Genomic DNA, 26,562 nt, shown 5'->3' with positions numbered 1-26,562 from the left:
TTCTACAAAGAAGATGCTGAGGAGTGTTTTCCGCTTGTCAATCTTGTAAAAGGACACTTTTGTCTGGAAAGTCATGCATTTGTCCTGGCTTCAGTTGTGAAAACACCAGCATAAGTGCACATACTTCACAGTTGGCATTACAAGGAAGCATTTGTGAAATAATTGAGAACACCCCCATTGGAGGACATACTTGGTAAGTTTGAATGCGTTCTATGTTTTTGTTTACATTGGCTCCTTGTAAGGAAGGTGGTTATTGGGAATCATTCAGTGCTGGGTTGGCTGTATGTGGTATCACACACTTCTGACACCTTTAGAATTAAAAGCACAAGAGATTCTGCAGATGCTGGAAATCCAGAGTAACACACACAAAATGCTGGAGGGACTCAGCAGGGTCAGGGAACAACTATGGAAAGGAATAGAGTTGATGCTTTGGGCCAGGACCCTTCAACAGAACTCAGCCCAAAATGTTGACTCTTTACTCCTTGCCATAGATGCTGTCTGACCTGCTGAGTTCCTCCAGTATTTTGTGTGTGTAATTCAGATGGATGTCACCCTCTTGAGGCACAACCAGTTGGAGATGTCCTTGATGGTGGGAGGGTTGTGAATGTGATGGAGCAGGTTGAGTCTACAACCCTCTCCAGCCTCTCTGGATCCTGTGCATTGAATCCGCCATAGCAGGCAGTGGTTCAGTCAGAATGCTTTTCACTGTTCGCTGGAAATTTGCAAGTCTTTAGTGACATACCAAATCTCCTCAAACTCCTAATAAAAGTATGGTCACTGGTGTGCCACCTTCATGGTTCCATCAATGTGCTGGGCCCAGGATAGATCCTCTGAGATGTTGACACCCACAAACATGAAGCTGCTTGCCCTCTTCTCTACCAACCACTCAATGAGGACTTCCTGAAGTCCACAGTCAATTCCATTGTCTAATTGATGTTGAGTGCAAGGTTCTTACTGTGACACCAGACAAACAGCCTGCTTACTCAAGCACTACTCTATCCAGTTCCTGCAAGCCTCCTCATCACCATCTGAGGTTCTGCCAACAACAGTGGTGTCAACAGCAAATTCAGAGAAGGCATTTGAGCTATGTCTAGCCAGACAGCCTATTAGTCCAAAACTAGAGGACATAGATTTAAGAGTAGAGGGGAAATATTTAAAAGGGACCTGAAGGGCAACTTCTTTACACAGAGGATGGTTCAGATATGGAACAAGCTACCAAAGGAAGTAACATTAACAACAGTTAAAATACATTTAAATGAGTGTGGATGGGAAAGGTTTAGAGGGTAATAAGATTAGCTTAAATGGGCATTTTGCTCAGCATGGGCAAGTTGGGCTGAAGGGCCTGTTTCTGAGCAGTATAACTCCATGATTAATTCAGTGCAGACAAACACAGACAATGGAATTCATTGCCACAGACAGCTATGGAGGCCAAGTTACTTGGTCTATTTAAAACAAAAGTTGATGGGTTCTTGATTAGGAAGGGCATCAAAGGTTACGGGAAGAAGACAGAAGATTGGGTTGAGAGAGATAAATCAGCCATGATGGAATAGCGGAGCATAGTTGTTGGGCTGAATGGCCCAATTCTGCTCCTATGTCTTATGGCCTTATTACTCTGTCCCTACCAATTCACCAGTTTAAGAAAACCAGTGCATTAAAGCTCCAGTAATCTGCTGTTGGACTAGTCAAACCCCCAATGGTTCAGCATCTGACAGGCAATGTTTACTCTGTTCCAACTCCACTCACTGGGTCCCAGTTCCCATAGTCCCCCTCCATTCACCGTGAACCCCGTTACCATATCCCTTTGAACTTAGCTGCTTCACTGGAAGACATATAAAACTGCAACAATTTTTTAATTAAAAAGCAAATTTTAAATGTCTTTAATATCTAATAATCTGGAAGATCAGCAATAAAGGTCCTAAGGATGTTGGTTTATTTGATGTTTATTTATTTACGAGATACAGTGTGGATTAGGCCCTTCCAGCCCTTCAGCCCATGCTGCCCAGCAACCCCCAACTTAACCTTAGCCTAATCACAGGATAATTTACGATGACCAATTAACCTACTAACCAGTATGTCTTTGGACTGTGGGAGGAAACTGGAGCACTTGGAGAAAACCCATGCATTCCACAAGGAGGATGTCCGAAATTAACTCTGGTGTCCCGAGTTGTAATAGTGTTGCACTAACTGCTACGCTATGATAAACTGTAAGATACAGGAGCAGAATTAGGCCATTTGGCCCATTGTGTCTGCTCTGGCATTTCATTTTGGCCGAACCATTTTCTCTCTCAGCCCCAATCTCCTGCCTTCTCCCTGTATCCCTGCATGTCTTGACTAATCAAGAATCTATCAAGTTCCACTTTAAATATACCCAATGACTTTGCCTCCACACCCACTGTGGCAACAAATCCCACAGATTCACCACTCTTTGGCTCAAGAAATTCCTCTTCATATCCGTTCTAAAAAGACACCCCTGTATTCTGAGGTTGTGTCCTATGGTTTTAGACTTCCCCAGCGTAAGAAACATCCTCTCCACATCCACTCTATCAAGGCCTTTCAGTATTCCATTCAAGTCAAATCAAGTCAAGTTTATTGTCATTTAACTATATGCATGTATACAGTCAAAAAGCAGCATAATACACATAACACACACTAACTTATGCAAGGATAAAATCTACACATGAATCACATAAATAACAAACACATAAGTAACAAATGGAGGTGCATAAATTAAATATTGTAAGGTACAGAACAGATTAAATGGTGACACTTTGAATGTGATTCACTAGGGTGTTCAGAAGCCTAATGGGCTGGGGGGGAGGGGGGAATCTGTTCCCATCCTGACTGTTCTTATGTATCGGAGTCTCCTGCCTGATAGTAGAAAGTCAAAGAGGATTCTGGATGGATGGGTGGGGTCCTGAATAATACTAAGGGCCTTGCATACTACCGCGGTGCCCAGTGACTAGTTCCCTCATGGGAGACTCATCCAGTAGATTAAGATGCATAGGAATCTATGGTGAATTTGCAATTTGGAGTCAGAAATGGCTTGTTTATAGGAGACAGAGTAGTGGTCGAAGGGAATTATTCTAGTTGGAGGCCTGTAATTGGTAGTGTTCTGCAGGGACCAGCACTGGGACCTCTGCTATTGGGAGTTTTCCTGTACCTATCACACCTGTGGCTGACCTGAAACAGTTTGCAGCCAAGTTGTTATAAAGAGCATAGAGCATCTTTCTGTACACAGCATGTTCCCACAACACTCCAGTCCAACAATAATGGTTTCACGTGTCTTTCTTAGTAGTGTGGTCGTCTGTTTGCTGAGGCATTGATGGTGACTGGCACATCAGGGCTGGCTGCAATCTTAATAAGGAGCTGGACAACAGCTTTTCCCCATCAGTCAGGGACAACAGAACAAGGAAACAGGCCCTCAATCCCATTTTATTCCCCCAACATTCTCATCGGTTCCTCCCACCCCACCCCCAAATTTTACCACTCAATCTCACACCAGCGAACCCACATTAACCAGGAGGAAAACAGGAGCTGCCGGGGAAAAGCTATGTGGTCACAGGGAGACCATGCAAATTCCACGGACAAACTACAAAGCTGCAGAGATGCCAGAGGTTGGGATCGAACCGGTGTCTCTAGAACTGTGAGGCAGCGGCTCCACCAGCTAAACCATCAGAGTTAAGCAGAACTCTAAGAGACTGGCTGCTTTTCCTGTCTCTGACAGCAATGAAACAGAACATCCTGCCGAGTAGAGATAGTGTCTGTCACTACTGTGACAGGGAGAACGTTCCACAAACAAGAGCAAGTCCAAAACACTACTGGCTCCTTATCGAACTTGCAAACAGTCCGAGCAACATGAAATGCTGAGATGTGGAGCAGAAAGACAATCTACTGCAGGAACTCAGTGGGTCAGGAAGCATATGTGGTGGGAAATGACACTAACTATTTGTGTTGAGTGTGGCACGTGGCCAAGTGGTTAAGCTGTTGGACTAGCGATCTGAAGGTCGTGAGTTCAAGCCCCGGCCGAGGCAACGTGTTGTGTCCTTGAACCACACATAATTACACATTGCTCCAGTCCACCCAGCTGAAAATGGGTACTGGAAAAATGCTGGGGGTTAACCTCGCGACAGACTGGTGTCTCGTACTCTCAGTCGCTTCACGCCAAGGAAACCGGCCTAAACACTGGCCTGATGAGCCTGTAAGGCTCGGGACAGACTTAAAATTTTGTGTTGAAACCCCACTTCGAGACAGAGAGTTTGGAAGAGAGAGAGAGCGGGTATCAAGAGGTGAGGGGGAGAGTTGCGATCGGAACTGGCAGCTGATAGGTGAATCTAGGCAAGAAGGAGGTGGGTTGAGCAGGAGCTGTCACGCGATAGGTGGAAGGGGTCATAGGCAGTTGGATCCAAGTGGGACAGGCAGATCGCGCCAGAGGCTGTAAGGTGGTAGTGGAGCACAAAGAGCTGCGGGAGGTGGAATCTTATGGGAGAGAACGATGGTGAGTGTAAGTGAACATGGGAGAGAAGGTGGGCAGAGTGGAGCGAATTGCAAACAAGAGGATGTCTGGGTGATTCCAAACCAGGGATTCTCAAACACGAGACTCCCTGTCCTGATGAAAACACTTCTCCAGTCTTGTTGAAGGGTCTCGGCCCCAAATGTAGACTGTTTACTCTTTTCCACAGATGTGTCCTGGCCTGCTGAGTGGCAGGGGTTCTCAATCCTTTTCGTGTGCCATGGACCCTTACCACTAACCGAGGGGTAAATGGATTTACTCAGACCCTCTCCTGTAACTCACGCAGGCAAACGCGGCGCGCGTAACTTAAACAGTACAAGGTCGTACGAGAAAACCGCGGTTACCAATAAACAGCAGGAAAAACTTAAAGAAACGATTAACCAGTAAAACAAGCCACAATTATATTGAAATGAAATAGAACACAGGTCTGGGGCGCTCGGAGGCCTCTCACTGATCTAAAGGGTTCATAACAGGACCCACCCACCTCCCCACTTGTGGCCGGGGCAATCAGAATGGCAGTCGTGAAAATCAATTATCAATTCAGGATCCAAAATGGCCCGAGAAGGAACCTAGTACCTTGCCTCTGTACTATGTCCTTCCCCATACACCAAATATTGTATTTTGCCACAAACCAAGCGGGAGTCCAAAATGTCACGAACTGTGCAAACCGTTTGTCCATCATTAATACCGGGAAGTGCTGTGACTCTCTTTTGCTAAGTACCTTCAGCAAGTCCGAATATTCTGGAGGCACTGTAGACAATTGGGTTGACTTAGAGTCCAGTTCTGATGAGTCACAAGGCAATTCGGGACTTACCATGAAATATAGGAGCAGTATTTGTCTGTCTGTCTCTCTCTCTCTCTCCCTCTCTCTCTCTCTTCCCCTCCCTCTCTCTCCCTTCCCCCTCTCTCCCCTCCCTCTCTCTCTCCCTCCCCCTCCCTCTCCCCCTCTCTCCCTGACCCCTCTCTCTCCCTCTCTCCCCCTAATAAAAGGGGAGAGAGGTGCCATACAACAAGAGGGGAGAAAAACAAAACAATAATTTAAAAAACTCGCTGATTGTGATGTTAAAGTCTGACTCAAGAATCGGCAGCAAACTCTCCCCCACCAGCAGGAGAAAGAGAGTGAGAATGCGCAATTCACCGAGTACAGAGGTCTTCACCAGCTGATTCACTGTACCCGATGTTCCGTTTTCTCGAGAGATGCTTCAGTTGGTGACACAGGCTTGGAATCGGCTCATCCGCAGAGCCTCGGAACCCCAAAAGCGCGCTCGTCTTCGAGGCCGCACCCTTGGGATATCGAAAAATAGCCGTTCAGTGAGACCCAGAAGTGGGTATCATCACTGTAAAGAACTGCAGTTTGAGTGCAGTTGCAGGTCAAGGGCACTGACAGAACCCCATCCACCCTAAAAAGGGAAAAAAACGAGACATTAAAGGTAGAAATTAAGTTGTATCCGCAGATGAGCTCGAAAAAGCTGCTTTCTAGCGCCATGGTAGCTCCTCCTCTGTTCTAAGTCTCTCCATGTTCCAAGCGCTCTCAGCAACCAAAGTGTAGAATTCTGTAGGGTATTCCAGCACAGACTGCATATCCTGACATTGATGGAAGAGCCTGTTGACTGCCTGCTGACCATCAGTGTGTCTACTTGAAGCAGGTGGGCAAATCTTTCTCTTCTAAAGAAATGAGATGATGTACGCCAACTTACTTCAATCTCAAGGCCCCAGGAAGACTTGGAGTTGCAATCAGGGGCTGGTAGGTTTAACTATTCTTCAGTGGAGTTAAGGGAATCCAGGGCAGGACGCAAAGGTGAGTGCTCAGAACTAGAACTAACCTCAAAAGGACGTAAGTCTCGCCTGGGAAAGACTCAACAGAACTTCTGCAGTGAGGTTAGTATCTCCCAACAGCTTCTCCCTGACAGGCCAACACCATACGTAATTGATCCAATGATGCTAGTATCTGCTGGAACAAATGTTAATGCTGTCCAACTACTCTTTTGGAAGGTCAATGTCGTGATCAAACCACGTTAGGTCCATGAAGGCTGAGACTTGCTCTAATGATGGACTCAAGCTATTGAATCCAGGTGTGGAGTAATGGGAAACTCGAGTATAAAGCACTGACAGGAGTTTATTCAATGAAGGTACGTGGGTCACTTGGAACCTCACTATGGAAACGATAGTTTGAGATTGAGCCACGAATACTCAGCGTGTGTAACTTAAGTAGTGCAAGGCCACATGGGAGATCTGCAGTTGCCGATAAACTGCACAAAATGAAAACTTCAAGGAGCAATTAACAGGCAAAATAAACCACAATTAGGTAAACTACCAATATTATAGTGAAGGTGAGCACTGAGTTCTCGGGCCCTTCAGGACCTACCGCGGATGCAAAGGGTTCATGACATCTCCTGGCACTGGAAAATATTCAAAGAGGTTCTGCGAGAATGAAAGGGTGGAAGTACGAGGAGTACTTGACGGCTCGGGGCCTGTTCTCATAGGACTCACTCTGCCCTAAGACATGAAACAACCAGGATTTGACATAAATTTAAGGTAATTGATAGGGCAACAGCTATTTGTTGGCCAACTGTAATAATACTTCTCTTTTCTTTTAGACATGTGGCAGTCAAGGATACAGTACCTGTTGACTTTCTGCTGTCTCTACACAATGGTGACTAGCCTGATATCTGCTCCATGTATTCAATACAACGACTTAGAAGGAAAGGTGGCAACGAACTGCAGCAACCGATCTCTTGACTCCATCCCTCTGTCCCTCCCGACAGATACCGAGGTCCTCCTATTGAGTTTCAACAACATCACCTCTGTCTCCTTAAGCTCCTTTACAAACCTCACTAAGCTCCATGACCTTGACCTCTCAAACAACCAAATTAGACACTTGCACAGTGATTACCCCCTCTCAGTTCAGAAACTGGATCTCTCGTCTAACGCCTTAACCACACTTCCTGATTTCACGAAGTTGCCTCTCCTCAGGAAGTTGTTCCTTGATGTCAACGAAATATCAGCTCTCCCGGAGGGAGCATTTGCGCCCTTGATCAACCTGGAAGACCTCAGCATCAAAGGGAATGTCGTCATTTCCATTCCTGACCACATCTTTGACCCACTGGAGAAGCTTCGATATCTCATCCTCTCTGCAAACAAAATCGAGGAATTCCCGAAGGATGCACTGGGCATGTTGGAAGAATTGCAGTATTTTGACATCTCAAACAACAAACTAAGAACAATCCCTCAAGACTTCTTTGAAAACAACGCGCTTTTTTATGTGTACCTGCACGATAATCCCTGGGACTGTGAGTGCAGTGCAGTGAGGTATTTGAAGGGATGGATTGATGAAAACGACGGGAATATATACAAAAATGAGGGGGAACCGGACTCAGAGACGGTGGTTTGTGCAACTCCCACCACTTGGCAGGGGACTCCAATTATTAATATCCCGGATGACCAGATCTGTCCCAGTGTGACAATAGAAGTGATGACTCTGAGAACCACTGTTGATGAAACTCCAACCACATTTGACACTCTTTTCCATCAAACGTCTCCACACCAGGAGATCTGTGCTCAATACATTGACTTAGAAGGAAAGGTGGGAATGAACTGCAGCCATCGATCTCTTGACTCTGTCCCTCCCTCCCTCCCGAGAGACACCGAGGTCCTTCTATTGAGTTTCAACAACATCACCTCTGTCTCCTTAAGCTCCTTTACAAACCTCACTAAGCTCCATGACCTTGACCTCTCAAACAACCAAATCAGACACTTGCACACTGATTACCCCCTCTCAGTTCAGAAACTGGATCTCTCGTCTAACGCCTTAACCACACTTCCTGATTTCACGAAGTTGCCTCTCCTCAGGAAGTTGGTCCTTGATGTCAACGAAATATCAACTCTCCCGGAGAGAGCATTTGCGCCCTTGGTCAACCTGGAAGACCTCAGCATTAAAGGGAATGTCATCGTTTCCATTCCTGACCACATCTTTGACCCACTGGAGAAGCTTCGATATCTCATCCTCTCTGCAAACAAAATTGAGGAATTCCCGAAGGATGCACTGGGCAGGTTGAAAGAATTGCAGTTTTTTGACATCTCAAACAACAAACTAAGAACAATCCCTCAAGACTTCTTTGAAAACAACGTGCTTTTTTATGTGTACCTGCACGATAATCCCTGGGACTGTGAGTGCAGCGCGGTGAGGTATTTGAAGGGATGGATTGATAAAAACGATGGGAATATATACAAAAATGAGGGGGAACCGGACTCAGAGACAGTGGTTTGTGCAACTCCCACCACTTGGCAGGGAACTCCAATTATTAATATCACGGCTGACCAGATCTGTCCCAGTGTGACAACAGAAGTGATGACTCTGAGAACCACTGTTGATGAAACTCCAACCACATTTGACACTCTTTTCCATCAAACGTCTCCACACCAGGAGATCTGTGCTCAATACATTGACTTAGAAGGAAAGGTGGGAATGAACTGCAGCCATCGATCTCTTGACTCTGTCCCTCCCTCCCTCCCGAGAGACACCGAGGTCCTTCTATTGAGTTTCAACAACATCACCTCTGTCTCCTTAAGCTCCTTTACAAACCTCACTAAGCTCCATGACCTTGACCTCTCAAACAACCAAATCAGACACTTGCACACTGACTACCCCCTCTCAGTTCAGAAACTGGATCTCTCGTCTAATGCCTTAACCACACTTCCTGATTTCACGAAGTTGCCTCTCCTCAGGAAGTTGGTCCTTGATGTCAACGAAATATCAACTCTCCCGGAGAGAGCATTTGCACCCTTGGTCAACCTGGAAGACCTCAGCATTAAAGGGAATGTCATCGTTTCCATTCCTGACCACATCTTTGACCCACTGGAGAAGCTTCGATATCTCATCCTCTCTGCAAACAAAATTGAGGAATTCCCGAAGGATGCACTGGGCAGGTTGAAAGAATTGCAGTTTTTTGACATCTCAAACAACAAACTAAGAACAATCCCTCAAGACTTCTTTGAAAACAACGTGCTTTTTTATGTGTACCTACACGATAATCCCTGGGACTGTGAGTGCAGCGCGGTGAGGTATTTGAAGGGATGGATTGATAAAAACGATGGGAATATATACAAAAATGAGGGGGAACCGGACTCAGAGACAGTGGTTTGTGCAACTCCCACCACTTGGCAGGGAACTCCAATTATTAATATCACGGCTGACCAGATCTGTCCCAGTGTGACAACAGAAGTGATGACTCTGAGAACCACTGTTGATGAAACTCCAACCACATTTGACACTCTTTTCCATCAAACGTCTCCACACCAGGAGTTCTGTGCTCAATACGACTTAAGAGGAAAGGTGGCAACGAACTGCAGCAACCGATCTCTTGACTCCATCCCTCTGTCCCTCCCGACAGATACCGAGGTCCTCCTATTGAGTTTCAACAACATCACCTCTGTCTCCTTAAGCTCCTTTACAAACCTCACTAAGCTCCATGACCTTGACCTTTCAAACAACCAAATTAGACACTTGCACACTGATTACCCCCTCTCAGTTCAGAAACTGGATCTCTCGTCTAACGCCTTAACCACACTTCCTGATTTCACGAAGTTGCCTCTCCTCAGGAAGTTGGTCCTTGATGTCAACGAAATATCAACTCTCCCGGAGGGAGCATTTGCGCCCTTGATCAACCTGGAAGACCTCAGCATCAAAGGGAATGTCATCGTTTCCATTCCTGACCACATCTTTGACCCACTGGAGAAGCTTCAACATCTCACCCTCTCTGCGAACAAAATCAAGGAATTCCCCAAGGATGCGCTAAGTAGAATGGTAATTCTGGAAACTTTTGATATCTCATCTAATGTATTAAGAACAATCCCTCAAGGCCTTTTTGAAAACCAGAGTCTTCTTCATGTCCTCCTTTATGACAACCCTTGGGACTGTGATTGCTCTATCCATTACATGGTTGAATGGATTAATGTCAACAGGGACAAGGTGTACAGCCATGCTGGTGTCAATGACAGCACTTCAGTGACCTGTAAAGCCCCCCCAGATCTAGACGGTAGACCTCTGATACACATTGCCATCGGGCAAATTTGTGCAGTCACCACCTCTGTAACCTCAGCACCTGTGAGCACTCCAGCAGCACCCAGCAACCCCAGCACCACCAACACCTTCATCAGGTTGGGAAGAAGATCAGGGCTGCTGGAATTTCTCCGACGGTTGGGACGGAACTGCCTGCTGCTCTTCACCCTGCTCTGCCTCTCGCTTGGCCTGGTCCTCTTTGAGATCTCCGCCCTCTCCTTCTACGTCCTCAGGTTCCACCGGAGACTCTACCGTCCCCTGAGGCAGTTGTCCCGACGGAGCTGGTACATCAGGCTGGTCCGCTACAGCCTGATTCTCCCCTACTTACAGCAGATCTATCCTCCGCCAAGAGCTGCCTTCAGCCCGGATGCCACAGAGGCCTCCCCGCTAGAGGAAGAGGAGTGGACCAGTAATGCGACCGAGGCTGCTGGAGATGCATTCACTAGCTTCCTCTAAACAGATCTGGGGCAAAGGAATGCTTTGGGATTGAAAGCTTTCAGTTTTATAAGGTTTATTTGTATACATGCAAATGGAGTTAGGCCCACCTTCATTATGCACCAAATATTGCACATTATATGTATCAACTGGATTATTATTTCCCCACACATGTTCCCCCTCCTGTTCTATATCGCCATATTCAGTATAATATTGCCATATTGTAATTTTATAGAGAAGATATTGGGGCGATGGTAGTGTAGTGGTTAGCGCAATGCTTTACAATACCAGGGTCCTGGGTTCAATTCCTGCTGCTGCCTGTAAGGAGTCTGTAAGTCCTCCCCGTCACCTCACGGGTTTCCTCCAGATGCTCTGCTTTCCTGCCACAGTCCAACGATGTACCAGTTGTCAGCATCATTGTAAATTGTCCCGTGTTTAGTCTAAGGTGATTTGCACATTCTCTCTGCATCACAGAGATTCCCCTGGGTTCTTTCCACATCTAGACCGCACATCAGGGCTGTCCCATCAGCCAATGGGTGCTCCTGATGAGGATGAGATGGCTCACAGAGAGCAGACATATTCACGGACCAGTCATACTCACTTTTTGTTGCAATAGCTTCCAATACAAATAAGTGTAAGGCGATGCATTTTGGAAAGTCAAACATGTGTAGGGCAGACCAGAGGGCCCTAGGAATAAATGCACATGGTTCACTGGTCTGCGCCACAGGTGAAAAGGGGGTTTAGCATGTCGCTGTTTTATCGGTCATAGCACCAATTGTTTACGACATTATGTTGCTGTTGCAGAAGTTGTTGGTGAGACCACACTTGGAGAATTGTGTACAGTTCTGGTCACCCCGTTATAGGAAAGACATAGTTAAACTGGAAAGGGTGCAGAGATGATTTATGAGATGTTGGCAGGACTGGGTGTAGTTGGTAGACCTGAGTTATAGGAAGGTAGGCCAAGATAAGTCTTTATTCCTTGCAACATAGGAGAACTCAGGGCAACCTACTGAAGGAGTTTAAAATTGTGGGTGACATCGATAGGTGGATGGTATCAGTCTTTCCCCAGGGTAGAAGAGTCAAAAACTAGGAGGGCAAAGAGCTGGCACGGGTGGGAGATGTTCTAAAAGGGACCAGAAGGGCACTCATTTCTTTGAGGGTGGTTAGGTTATGGAATGAACTGTTAAAGAAAGTGGTTGAGGCATCATTTAAGAAGCACTTGGACAGGTACTTGAAGGAGTGCGGTTTGGAAAGGTATGGGCCGAGCGCTGGGAATTTGAACTACAGGGTGATGTGGACTGGTTGCATGAATGGGCTTGATTCCCCGCTCTGTTACTCTATGTCTCTTTGGGTAGAGCATGGAAAAAGAGCATTCGGCCCATCCTATCCATGGTGGAGTCATGTAGGCGCATCTCCCCAATGCCAACCACCAACCCTTTTCCCCTCGGCCTTGCAATTCCTCCTCTAATATAAAGTCGCCCAATTCCCCTTGAAGGCCAGGACTGAAACCTGCCTCTGAGACCTGTCACAGCCTCAGCTTTAGACCCGTTTATCAGTGGTTTTTTATTCCACACTTGGCTGATAAGCCTACTGTGTGGTATCAGAGAGAAAACTGCCTGAAAGTCCATGCCTTATTTGTCTTAATTTCTTCAACCTCATCAACAAAGCGTACTATATTATTGGCGAAATGCAACTTGCCCACAACTGATCGGTGCCAGCTGTCATTAGGGGACAGGAGGCTGGACCCAATTGCAGGACGCAGGCACTGAAGTACTAGGGCAGGACGGGAACAACTAAACGATAGACAAGATGTGGTGACCGTGGTGTGCGTGAGGGACGTGACATTCAAGGTGATGCTGGGGTTCCGGGAGAGTCTTAGAGTTCAGGCAAGGCGGATCTCAGAGTTCAGGCAAGGCAGGATCCTGGAGTTCAGGCAAGGCAGGATCCTGGAGTTCAGGCAAGGCAGGATCCTGGAGTTCAGGCAAGGCGGATCCTGGAGTTCAGGCAAGGCAGGATCCTGGAGTTCAGGCAAGGCAGGATCCCGGAGTTCAGGCAAGGCAGGATCCCGGAGTTCAGGCAAGGCAGGATCCTGGAGTTCAGGCAAGGCAGATCCTGGAGTTCAGGCAAGGCAGGATCCTGGAGTTCAGGCAAGGCAGGATCCCAGAGTTCAGGCAAGGCAGGATCTTGGAGTTCAGGCAAGGCAGAATCCTGGAGTTCAGGCAAGGCAGATCCCAGAGTTCAGGCAAGGCAGGATCTTGGAGTTCAGGCAAGGCAGGATCCTGGAGTTCAGGCAAGGCGGATCCTGGAGTTCAGGCAAGGCGGATCCTGGAGTTCAGGCAAGGCAGGATCCTGGAGTTCAGGCAAGGCAGATCCCAGAGTTCAGGCAAGGCAGGATCCCGGAGTTCAGGCAAGGCAGGATCCCGGAGTTCAGGCAAGGCAGGATCCTGGAGTTCAGGCAAGGCAGGATCCTGGAGTTCAGGCAAGGCAGGATCCTGGAGTTCAGGCAAGGCAGGATCCCAGAGTTCAGGCAATGCAGGATCTTGGAGTTCAGGCAAGGCAGGATCCTGGAGTTCAGGCAAGGCAGATCCCAGAGTTCAGGCAAGGCAGGATCTTGGAGTTCAGGCAATGCAGGATCTTGGAGTTCAGGCAAGGCAGGATCCTGGAGTTCAGGCAAGGCAGATCCCAGAGTTCAGGCAAGGCAGGATCTTGGAGTTCAGGCAAGGCAGGATCTTGGAGTTCAGGCAAGGCTGGATCCCGGAGTTCAGGCAAGGCAGGATCCTGGAGTTCAGGCAAGGCAGGATCCTGGAGTTCAGGCAAGGCAGGATCCTGGAGTTCAGGCAAGGCAGGATCTTGGAGTTCACTGGGCAGGCCGCATAACTCCTGGGCAGGGCCTGGACCACTCAGGCAGGAACACGGGGGCCTGAGCAGGTCATGGGGCACCTGGGTAGGTTGCAGAGCACAACCCGTCAGCAGCGAGGGATGCAAAGGGGCAGCAGCAGTCTGGCCACGCTTGCCCAACAGAGGCAAGGGATAGGAAGGGAACTAGGTCCAGGGTGACTGCCAGACTCACTCAAAGAACTCGTCTTTAATGAGGGGAACTCCAAGCCAGGGCAACTGGAGGAACAGGATAGGCAGGACAACCCACCAACTCCACTCAGTCCCAGAGCCCCTTATATACACCGCCAGCCGATGGGCATTAGGTGCACCTCCTTGAGCCCCAACAAGCCACAATGATTCACAGGTGTGACCAATTGGGCTCAAGGGCGAAAGGAGAGATGGCTACAAGACCCAGAGTCCGGAGTCCGCGAACTGGATCAAGACCGGGAATGCGGGCTCCGGACCAGACCATAACACCAGCGTTCCTTTAATTTCCTCCAAGAGACTATGAATCCTGCTGGGATAAGTGTGTCTACAATCTTTCCCACTCCTGACCTCCTTGTATATCCCTGGACTGTTCTGAACAAAGTAACAACTATCACTTCCCTGTGCTCCAATACCAACCCTGTATCCATAGAGATGGTCATTTTTCCTCATGCTTCACTCATTCCCAGAAGGGATCCCAAATGGCATAGGTGTAAACATCATCAATAACTTGTCCTGGTTCAACCACGTGGATGATGCAACCAAGAAAGCGCAACAAAGCTTCTACTTCTTCGGAAGGTTAAAGGACGATTGTGTGTTCCTGACACCATCACCAAGTTTTACAGATGTTGCGCAGAAAGTATCCTGTCCCGATGCATCGTGGCTCGGTAAATCATCTGCTCTGCCCATGATCACTAGAAACTGCAGAGTCGTTGACACAATCTGTCCATCACAAGAAGCAGCCTCCCCTCCTACACTTCCCGCTGCTTCGAGTAAGCAGTCAACACAATAACCCGCTTCCCCATCCCGGGAATTCCATCTCCTTCCCTCTTCCATCAGGCAGAAGATACAAAAGCTTGAGATGACGTTTCGCGCATTGGCCTTCATTAAGTCAGGAGATTGAGGTCAAGAGCTGCAAGGACATGTTGAGCTCTATAAAAACTCCGCTCAGTTGTGATCTATTGTGTTCAGTTCAGTTCGCCTCATGATAGGAAGGATGTGGAAGCTTTATAGAGGGTGCCGGGGAGATTTACCAGGATGCTGCCTGGATGGGCAACCATGTGTTATGAGGGAAGGCTGAGCGAGCTGGAGCTTTTCTCTCTGTAGTGAAGGAGGATGAGAGGATACTGGATAAAGATGTACACCATGATAACAGGCATAGATCGAGTGGAGAGCCAGCAGCTTTATCCCAGAAATCATTAAGGGAGGGGGAGAAGCAAAATATCAAAGTGATTGGAGGAAAATATAAGAGGAGTGTAGAGGTATGTCTTTTACAGAGAGTTTGGTGGGTGTGTGTATCAAAATGCCAGGGGTTGTGGTAGAGACAGATACATTAAGGGCATTTAAGACACTCTTAGATAGGCACGTGGGTGCTAGAAAATGGAGGGGTATGTAGGAGGGAAAGGTTAGATCATCTTAAGGTGGGTTAAAAGGTTGGCACAACATCATGGGCCGAAGGGCCTGTACTGAGCTGTAATGATCCATGTTCTAACAAGAACCACCAAGCTCAAGGGAGCCCCCTGTTATTTCGGAATCAGGGCAACTGGAATCCATCAATGTTGGGCACTTACGCGAGAGGCCGCAGACACTGAGTGCAAACAAAATTCATCAACAAAGCACTTTTAGCTTAGTTGAACTATTGCAAAGCGACAGCACCGTTCTGATATTAAACGTATTATATTCATTAAAAGCTGTTTCCTTGCTTCTCTACATTCCTACGTAAAATTATATTTTTGTTCAGCTTCAAGCGTTCTTTCAGAACCACAAAGTCAATTCTTAGGAAGCAACACTTTCGGGAAAAAAACCTCGTTGTCCAGTGTTATTAGACCCCTGCGCGATAAAGAGGAATTCCTGATGTCTATGAAGCTCCTCGGTCGTCCAGGTCAGTGTATAATCAAGCAGTAGTCAATCAAGGCAAGCTGCAACAAATCAAGTTGTACAGCAAGTCCAGTTGCCTTGATTGACTACTGCTTGATATGCGCTCCTGATCTCTCAATCTGCCTTGCGTCCTCTGCCGGCACTGCACCTCCTCTGGAACTGTAACACTGCACTTCACTGCAGAGAAAAATGCTGGAGGACCTCAGCAGATAGAGGGATCTCGGCACGACTGCCTATTCATTTTCAGAGATGCTGCCTGATCTGCTGAGTTCCTCCAGCTCTTTGTGTGTGTTGCTTTGGATTTCCAGCACCTGCAGAATCTCTCGTGTTACTGATTGACTGAACTCTGCCTTCTGCGCTACCGTACTACCCCGACGAGCTTATGGATGAAATGATCTGTCTGGGTGGCACTTCAACAGAAGCTCCTCGCTGCACCTGTGACAATGATAAACCAATTCTCGACTCATTCTGGTTCTGCTGTCTAGTTTGCTTTGTACATTCCGTAGAGGGACGTGGGCCTCGCAAGGAATCACCCGTCCCCAGCTGCCCCGAGAAAGTGCCCTGTGGAGCCTCTGCAGTCCTTGAGGGGTGGGTACACCCGCAGTGCTGATCGGGTGAGAGCGCCAGGATATCGACCCAGTGCCGGTGAAGGAACGGATGGCAGAAAAGGAGCACCAAGGGAGACAGGTGGCGCGGGTGCTGACTTACCCAGCCCTGAGACACCAGGCAAGAAGCATTTGATTCCAAGCGATTGGTTTATTGACCATTACAGATCATTATGGGACCCAACCATGAATACCCTCTCCTTGCCCCCTTCCGTCTCTCAGCCCCCAATAGAGACCCATGTCAGGATCAGGACATCATTCACATATGCCAGGAGTTTTTTGCGTCAGCAGTACAGTGCAATACATAAAATTAATCCAGTACTGTGCAAACGTCTCAGGCACCCTAGCTGTCTACATGCCCAAGACTTTAAAACAATCCTGTATGTGGCTCAATCTCCACATGTCTGTCGTGTATCGGTCTGTGACACCACCCCCGGCAGCGTGTTACAGGCATCCACCCCTCCCTGTTGATAATGCTTCCAACAAATCTGCACAATTTGTTCCTGTTCAGTGAACTTCCTTAACCTTGAGAGAAATTTCGTTTCTGACCCCGCCCCCTCCACCACTTCCCCGTGATTACATCTACACTCAGCGGCAACTTTATTAGATACCTCCTGTACCTCTTTCAGCGGTCACTGAGTGTGTGTTCGTCGTCTTCTGCCGGTGTAGGCCACCCATCCACTTCAATGTTCGACGTGTTATCTGCTCGGAGATGCTCTTCCGCACAGCACTGTTGTAACGAGTTACTGTCGCCTTCCTGTCAGCTTGAACCAGTCTGGCCATTCACCTCTGACCTCGCTCATTAACAAGGCATTTTCACCCACAGAACTGCCTTTCACTGGCTGACCTTGTTTGTCCCTCACCACATTGTCTAATCTCCAGAGAGTATTGTGTGTGAAAATCCCAGGAGATCAGCAGTTTCTCTGACCACCCCGCCTGGCACCAAAAATCAGGCCACAGTCAAAGTCACTGCGATCACATTTCTTCCCTGTTGTGTATTGGACAGTTCAGCAATATTTGAGTTTGATTACACATTCCGGTCCTGTTAAATTATATGTCACGTGTTATATGTGTGTGGAGGCGCGAATTGTGCTGCCACGTGACATGCGAGCGCCTCGCTTAAAGTGAACACGAACTGAGACCCTCATTTCGGTCTCCAGTGTCCTCTTTGAATCAGCTTCATGTTTTGAAGTTAAGGAACATAACATTCCCCATTTCGATGTTCGGTCTGAACCTCTTGGCCAGGTCTGCATGCCTTTTTGCACTGAGTTCCTGCCACATTGATTGGCTGTTGAGATATTTTCATGTTGGCCAGGTGTAACGGTGCCCTAACAGAGAGGCCGGTCCGAGAGAGAGAGAGAGAGAGACCCCCGGGCTCTTCGGCCATCAGCCTTGGAGTTATGACCCCGCAGGACCCACTGACCCCTTACAACTCACCGCTGTGACTATCGGACTGTCCCGTGACCCGCTGCCCTGTGTGTGACTGCCCTATCTCAGCTTCCCTCTCCAAACACGAGTCCCCTTTTTAAAACTGTCAGCGAGCGGATGTACTTTGAGCCTCCGGCTGCGAGAGGCGGGGACTCTTGTGGGGTGAGAGCAGTCAGACAGACGCCCTCGTTGTTTTCCCACAGCGCTGAGGTGGACAGGGGCACAGAGTCCGCTCCACGGTCCCTGCGGAGTCCCAGCCCAAAGGCCGCTGGCCATGGCAATCTGGCTGTCCCTCTGCTTTTCTTCCATCGCGCTGGCTTTCGACGGTAGGTTTAAAGATGCAATTTATCCAGCACAATGTGTCGATTCCCAGTCGTACAGGGTCTATGGCGCATCGGGATAGAGGCGCTGCATCACGGATCCCGACGCGCGCGTTTGTGTTTTCACACACTCCCAGTGTCAGACACAGAGTGAAGCTCCCTCTACACTGTCCCATCACACACTCCCAGGGTCAGACACAGAGTGAAGCTCCCTCTACGCTGTCCCATCGCACACTCCCAGGGTCAGACACAGAGTGAAGGTCCCTCTACACTATCCCATCACACACTCCCATGGTCAGACACAGAGTGAAACTCCCTCCACACCGTCCCATCACACACTCCCAGGGTCAGACACAGAGTGAAGCTCCCTCTACACTGTCCCATCACACACTCCCAGGGTCAGACACAGAGTGAAACTCCCTCCACACAGTCCCATCACACACTCCCGGGGTCAGACACAGAGTGAAGGTCCCCCTACACTATCCCATCACACACACCCAGGGTCAGACACAGAGTGAAGCTCTCTCTACACTGTCCCATCACACACTCCCAGGGTCAGACACAGAGTGAAGCTCCGTCTGCACCGTCCCATCACACACTCCCAGGGTCAGACACAGAGTGAAGCTCCCTCCACACTGTCCCATCACACACTCCCAGGATCAGACACAGAGTGGAGCTGTTCTGAATGCGCTGGGAGAAATCGAGGAAAAACTGCTGTATTAAGGTCGTGAGTTATTTGGAGTTGGTTTGAAACATCTCTTGGACATCTAAGTGAGCGGCTGGTTTAGTGTGGAAGGTTCGTTTGGAGTTTTTCTGCCAGTTTGGACGGGGTTCGTTGACGGCTGCGAACTGCGTAGCACCCTGCTGTGGCCGCTGGGACATAGAAACAATATGCCGGACCGGTCTCCAGAGAGTCGCAGGCCTTCGGGGAGTTATGCCAAGCCGGCTGCCTCTCCAGCCTTGGACAACGCCCTGTTTCGGTTGGTGAAAGTGGAACGCGGGGTGCAATGTATATTGCGAACTGGAACTACCTTGGAAAAGTGCGCGGAGGCTATGGAGGACTTGTTGGGGAGAGATGGTGTTTTGGCCACTGAGAAAGAGTTCGGGAAGGCAGTGTTTCATCTGAGGAATGATGAGTTGGAGCATCGGGCCCTCAGTAGGGGAATCGCGGTGGAGAACATCTTTTTCCAGATGGAGCTAGTGACAACTCCCACACAACGCATCGTCCTCGGTCACGTAAAGCCTTTCATCCCCAACGAGGACCTGCTTCCCGCACTAGCACGCTTGGGGCAAGTACGGTCAGAAATAACTGCCATCAGGCACAAATTCAGGAGACGCACCCTCCGGACCGTAATCTCTTTCCGGCGACATGTATTCATGCAGCTGGAAAGGGAGGACGAAGTTGAGGGCCGGTTTACTGTCCGGCACGAGGGGGTAGAATATCAGGTGTATTGGAGCTCTGAGCGCCCACGATGCCATGCGTGCGGGGAGGTGGGGCACTTTCGGAGGGACTGTCCTAGCACCCGAAAACCCAGGGAGTCCACTTCGGGAACTAGTGCCCCAGCTACCTCTGCCCCTGATCCGATTCCTGCTCCTACACCTGTGCCGGTCCCTGCTCCTGCCCCTGACCCTGTCTCTAACCCTGTCCCTGTTCCTACGTCTGTTCCAGTCTCTGCTCCTACCCCTGTGGTTCAGGCGAGTGATCCTGAGGCTACGTGCAGGGAGGTTCAGGCGAGGGACGGGCTGGAGCCTGTGCGGGGAAGGAAAGTGAGGAAGAAATCCAAACACATGAAGAAGTCGGCCCCCGAGACCGCAGAGCTCACGTCCATTTGCCCTGAAGTGGAGCGGGAGGCTCGGGGAAGTGCACAGTCGGACGGGGTGATGGAAGCGGAGAGGAACACTCCATCGTGAATCCCGCACCTGTGTGCTCCTCCGGCTTGAAGAGGAGAAGGGAATGTTCCCCCAAGAGGGCAGAGAATGTAGATGTGGGAGAGTCCCAGAAAGAGGTGGGAATCCGGGTGGAAGGTGTGTCTAACCCTGAATCCCCGGATGTAGCCACCAGTCCTGTGGTAGGTGGTGTGGTTGTGCAGGAAGCTAGTGCTGGGCCTGTTTGCACAACTAAAACAGACCTGGAGCCCTCCACCCAGGACTTAGCAGTAAGCGCCTCCCTGGAGGCAAGTGTATTAAACAGTATGAGCGGAGAGGAGACCAAGCTCTCTCACTGTCAGCATCAGGCTGCCGGTGAATCCCTTGGACCAGAGCTGCTGGGGTCCCCTTCATACCTGTCTCCTGGGGAGGGTGATATAACCTGCATGCCGACCCCATCAACTAATGGCCTGCAGGGAGTCCCTGGGGATTTTCCCTCCATCGTCGTAACTGTGGATAAGACTGATGTGACGGTGGAGCGGGAAGGTATGAGGGAGGTACCCGCTGCGCAGTGTGGGTTACAAGTGCAGCCCCCTTATACAACACACGAGGAGGAAGATGGGGGATCTGTCTGCTGTGAAGGGTTGGAGGGAGAATCTTTTGATAGCGAGACAATGGACATCCTCACCCCTCCTGAGAAATCCCCATTGATACCAGTGGAGGAGATCAGAGAGTTTACTCACTCCTCTGTGGGTGCAAAGCATCGGCCTAAACTGGCCTCGCTCCGCTGGCCTAGCATGCCGAGGCTGGTGAAGTCCCTGCGAGTCATCCTCGGATGGAAGGGGAAGGGGAAGAGGAATGCTGTGTCAGGGAATGACAGATGGCAGCTGAAATCCTTCCTGGATGACCTGGTGAGGGACATCAGGGTGAAAAGCAGCCTCGCTCCTTCGGGAGATGGTGGGTCACAGGGTAGTGATGGTAGCAGTCGGGCCCGGAAAGCAAAGAATATTCTTGGTTTTCTTCGGGATAGTGCGGCTGAGGGCGCCACCGCTCTCAGTGAGAAGGGGACTGGTGCAGAGGTTAGTGTGCTCCCGACATGAAACTTACCATAGCTAGTCTTAATGTAAACAATAGCAGGGGCTCTCTCCGCAGATATAACAATCTCTCAGTCCTCAGGGATGGGAGATACGCGGTGAGTTTCCTGCAGGAAACCCATACCACCCCGGGGGACGAGTCCGCTTGGCTCCTGGAGTGGCAGGGTGGGGTCTACATGAGTCACCTTAGCTCCAACTTTAGCGGAGTCGCGATCCTATTGGCCCCAACCTTCCGGCCAGAAATCGTAGGAGTCCAAGATGTTGTGCCCGGCCGTCTGCTCCACCTGGCTGTGCGCCTCGATGGAGTACCGCTGCATTTTATCAACATGTATGCTCCGAGGCGCGGGGTGATGCAGACGCGCCTATTCTGTCAGCTGTCCACCTTGCTGAGTTCCATCGATCCTGGGGACAGCGACATCCTCGGGGGAGACTTCAACTGTACCCTCGAGGTGGAGGACCGCTCGGGCCTCCAACGCGACCCGGCATCGGCGAAAAGGTTAAAGGAGCTAGTCGGCTCCTTTGACTTGGTGGACAGCTGGCGGAATCTTCACCCCGACTCTAGCGCCTTCTCCAGAAGATCTAGAGAGGGGGGTTCCCGGATAGACCGCCTGTATATCTCTCGGGCTTATGTCTCCCGCGTGTCGGCGTCCTCCATGCGGCTGGTGTCGTGCTCGGATCATCACCTTGTGTGGATGGAATTTACTCCTCTGCACCCTCGGATGGGATCCGGGTATTGGCACTTTAACAACCGGCTGCTGGAGGACAGCCGATTCCGGGATTCATTCCGAGCGTTCTGGGCCACCTGGAGAGAGAGACGGAGAGAGTTCTCTCCGTACGCGACTGGCGGCTCTCCGCCTCAGGACACAGCATTCCTCTTCCCCTTCCCCTTCCCCTTCTGTCTGAGGATGATTCACAGGGACTTCCCCAGCCTCGGCATGCTAGGCCAGCGAAGCGAGGCTAGTTTAGGCCGATGCTTTGCACCCACAGAGGAGTGAATGAACTCTCTGATCTCCTCCACAGGTATCAATGGGGATTTCTCAGGAGGGGTGAGGATGTCCATTGTCTCGCTATCAAAAGATTCTCCCTCCAACCCCTCACAGCAGACAGATCCCCCATCTTCCTCCTCGTGTGTTGTATAAGGGGGCTGCACTTGTAACCCACACTGCGCAGCGGGTACCTCCCTCATACCTTCCCGCTCCACCTTCACATCAGTCTTATCCACAGTTACGACGATGGAGGGAAAATCCCCAGGGACTCCCTGCAGGCCATTAGTTGATGGGGTCGGCATGCAGGTTATATCACCCTCCCCAGGAGACAGGTATGAAGGGGACCCCAGCAGCTCTGGTCCAAGGGATTCACCGGCAGCCTGATGCTGACAGTGAGAGAGCTTGGTCTCCTCTCCGGTCATACTGTTTAATACATTTGCCTCCAGGGAGGCGCTTACTGCTAAGTCCTGGGTGGAGGGCTCCAGGTATGTTTTAGTTGTGCAAACAGGCCCAGCACTAGCTTCCTGCACAACCACACCACCTACCACAGGACTGGTGGCTATATCCGGGGATTCAGGGTTCGACACAACTTCCACCCGGATTCCCACCCCTTTCTGGGACTCTCCCGCATCTACATTCCCTGCCCTCTTGGGGGAACATTCCCTTCTCCTCTTCAAGCGGGAGGAGCACACAGGTGCTGGATTCACGATGGAGTGTTCCTCTCCGCTTCCAACACCCCGTCCGACTGTGCACTTCCCCGAGCCTCCCGCTCCACTTCAGGGCAAATGGGCGTGAGCTCTGCGGTCTCGGGGGCCGACTTCTTCATCTGTTTGGATTTCTTCCTCGCATTCCTTCCCCGCACAGGCTCCACCCCGTCCCTGGCTTGAACCTCCCTGCACGTAGCCTCAGGATCACTCGCCTGAACCACAGGGGCAGGAGCAGAGACTGGAACAGACGTAGGAACAGGGACAGGGTCAGGGGCAGGAGCAGGGGACGGCACAGGTGTAGGAGCAGGAATGGGATCAGGGGCAGAGGTAGCTGGGGCACTAGTTCCCGAAGTGGACTCCCTGGGTTTTCGGGTGCTAGGACAGTCCCTCCGAAAGTGCCCCACCTTCCCGCACGCATGGCACCGTGGGCGCTCAGAGCTCCAATACACCTGATAATCTACCCCCTCGTGCCGGACAGTAAACCGGCCCTCAACTTCGTCCTCCCTTTCCAGCTGCATGAATACCTGTCGCCGGAAAGAGATTACGGTACGGAGGGTGTGTGCTGCCTTTATGGCATTTGTTTAGTTTATTATATTTTCGCTTTAGTAATTCGTTTATTATCGTTTTCGAGTTAAAGTTAAGATTGTTTAAAGTAAATTCGTTGTCTGTGATACATCGCGGCATGCGATGACGTCACACCCGGTTACGCCGCGTCCTGTGGGAAAATACCGGTTTGGAGAAACGGGACGGAGGGGGCTCATGTGTGTGCAGGATCAGCGCGAGAAAAGTTTTCTTTCTACGCACTAGAAACATCATAGAAGCAACGCCGTAAGTTCATGAGATCATCGATATGTTGAATTTAAAATGTTAACGCTGATTCTGTTAAAAGTAATGACGGTTGATAAAGTTTATCTTTTTGTTATTTAAAGAGTTGCGGATAGTTTGTGTTGAAGTGTATTTAAAGCAGTCGATGGCGTAGGTAGATTCTGACTGTATGTTGCACTTTAATGCAATATAGTTGTTGTAGTTTTACTTTTGCAAGTATTTATGATGTAAATGTGATATCAAGAAGGAAACAAATACTGTATATATTTTGTATTGTTTTATCAACAGTTTTCACCATACGTTAATGTGGAAGAGTGAACAGTAAATGGTTAATCTTACTGGGACCACCTCATTGACTGGTTTAAGCTTGGTGTTTAGTTCAGAGTTCTTTTACACCTGTGCGAGAACACTACTGAATTTGTGCCTGATGAAAGTTATTTCTGACCGTACTTGCCCCAAGCGTGCTAGTGCGGGAAGCAGGTCCTCGTTGGGGATGAAAGGCTTTACGTGACCGAGGACGATGCGTTGTGTGGGAGCTGTCACTAGCTCTATCTGTAAAAAGATGTTTTCCACCGTGATCCCCCTACTGAGGGCCCGATGCACCGACTCATCATTCCTCAGATAAAAAACACTGCCTTCCCGAACTCTTTCTCAGTGGCCAAAACACCATCTCTCCCCAACAAGTCCTCCATAGCCTCCGCGCACTTTTCCAGGGTAGTTCCAGGATGCAAAATACATTGCACCCTGCGTTCCACTTTCACCGACCGAAACAGGGCGTTGTCCGAGGCTGGAGAGGCAGCCGCCTTTGCATAACTCCCCGAAGGCCTGCGACTCCCTGGAGACCGGTCCGGCATGTTGCTTCTATGTCCAAATCGAGAATGATACAGTGGTGGTGCTGCTTATAAAGTCCTGGAGCGAGTTGAGTAACTGGCTGGAATACCTTGCTGGCTCAGTGCCAGAAATTCCAACGCCAGGAAAGGCTCCGTTAGTCCTGCTGAACTTCCAGGCTGTGAGAGGTCGAGACGTCTCAAACGATGCTTCGGCTCCTACACTGAACGAGAAACCCGACGATAAAGATGGAAGGAGGTTGTCCTGATGTCAGTGGGGGAACAACGGCGTTTGTCTCTGGTTTTTAGAGTGAAACGGCTTCCTGGCGAGTTGCCAGCGGCCACAGCAGGGTGCTACGCAGTTCGCAGCCGTCAACGAAACCAGTCCAAACTGGCAGAAAAACTCCAAACGAAGCTTCCACACTAAACCAGCCGCTCACTTAGATGTCCAAGATATGTTTCAAACCAACTCCATGTAACTCACGATCTTAATACAGCAGTTTTTCCTCGATTTCTCCTAGCACATTTAGAACAGCTCCACTCTGTGTCTGACCCCGGGAGTGTCTGATGGGACAGTGCAGAGGGAGCTTCACTCTGTGTCTGACCCCGGGAGTGTGTGATGGGACAGTGTGGAGGGAGCTTCACTCTGTGTCTGACCCCGGGAGTGTGTGATGGGACAGTGCAGAGGGAGCTTCACTCTGTGTCTGACCCTGGGAGTGTGTGATGGGACAGTGTAGAGAGAGCTTCACTCTGTGTCTGACCCTGGGAGTGTGTGATGGGACAGTGCAGAGGGAGCTTCACTCTGTGTCTGACCCTGGGAGTGTGTGATGGGACAGTGTAGAGAGAGCTTCACTCTGTGTCTGAACTTTTTTTTTACAAAATCCTTTATTATAAATATTGGTGCTATACAATATATACAAAACAGAGGCAAACACATTTACTTCACTACAAATAGACACTAGACATTACACCAAAATGTTGCCATCTCTATCAACAATGGCATTTACATCCTGCGGAGCCCAACGGTCCCGAAACTCCTCTAAGGTCACCGTGGACTGCATGAGTTCCTTTTCAATATTCACCCGATTACGAACATATCCCCCTAACAGGCAAAATAAACCACAATTAGGTAAACTACCAATATTCAAGTGAAGTTGAGCATGGAGTTCTTGGGCCCTTGAGGACCTACCGCGGATGCAAAGGGTTCATGACATCTCCTGGCATTGAAAATATTCAAAGAGGTTCTGCAAGAATGAAAGGGTGGAAGTACGAGGAGTACTTGACGGCTCGGGGCCTGTTCTCATAGGACTCACTCTGCCCTAAGACATGAAACAACCAGGATTTGACATAAATTTAAGGTAATTGATAGGGCAACAGCTATTTGTTGGCCAACTGTAATAATACTTCTCTTTTCTTTTAGACATGTGGCAGTCAAGGATACAGTACCTGTTGACTTTCTGCTGTCTCTACACAATGGTGACTAGCCTGATATCTGCTCCATGTATTCAATACAACGACTTAGAAGGAAAGGTGGCAACGAACTGCAGCAACCGATCTCTTGACTCCATCCCTCTGTCCCTCCCGACAGATACCGAGGTCCTCCAATTGAGTTTCAACAACATCACCTCTGTCTCCTTAAGCTCCTTTACAAACCTCACTAAGCTCCATGACCTTGACCTCTCAAACAACCAAATTAGACACTTGCACAGTGATTACCCCCTCTCAGTTCAGAAATTGGATTTCTCGTCTAACGCCTTAACCACACTTCCTGATTTCACGAAGTTGCCTCTCCTCAGGAAGTTGGTCCTTGATGGCAACGAAATATCAGCTCTCCCGGAGGGAGCATTTGCACCCTTGATCAACCTGGAAGACCTCAGCATCAAAGGGAATGTCATCGTTTCCATTCCTGACCACATCTTTGACCCACTGGAGAAGCTTCGAT

General features: G+C 49.5%; 1 protein-coding gene across 2 annotated transcripts; it reads left to right on the top strand.

The window, feature by feature from the left end:
* LOC140729266 (uncharacterized) lies at positions 1-12,866 on the top strand. Of its 2 annotated transcripts, none has more exons than XM_073048847.1 (2): positions 1-193; positions 7,108-12,866. In XM_073048847.1, the coding sequence occupies exon 2, from the start codon at positions 7,110-7,112 to the stop codon at positions 11,022-11,024; it is 3,915 nt and encodes a 1,304-aa protein (XP_072904948.1). In that variant the 5' UTR covers positions 1-193; positions 7,108-7,109; the 3' UTR covers positions 11,025-12,866. The 2 variants fall into 2 exon arrangements, with proteins under 2 accessions (XP_072904948.1, XP_072904947.1); XM_073048846.1 differs by lacking the exon at positions 1-193 and adding an exon at positions 4,182-4,495.
* Positions 12,867-26,562: the final 13,696 nt, after the last annotated feature.

Source organism: Hemitrygon akajei, chromosome 6, assembly GCF_048418815.1.
Source record: "Hemitrygon akajei chromosome 6, sHemAka1.3, whole genome shotgun sequence".
Classification (NCBI taxonomy): Eukaryota; Metazoa; Chordata; class Chondrichthyes; order Myliobatiformes; family Dasyatidae; genus Hemitrygon; species Hemitrygon akajei.
The sequence above is the reverse complement of the archived record's forward strand: the minus strand, read 5'-3'. Positions and strand labels throughout refer to the sequence as shown.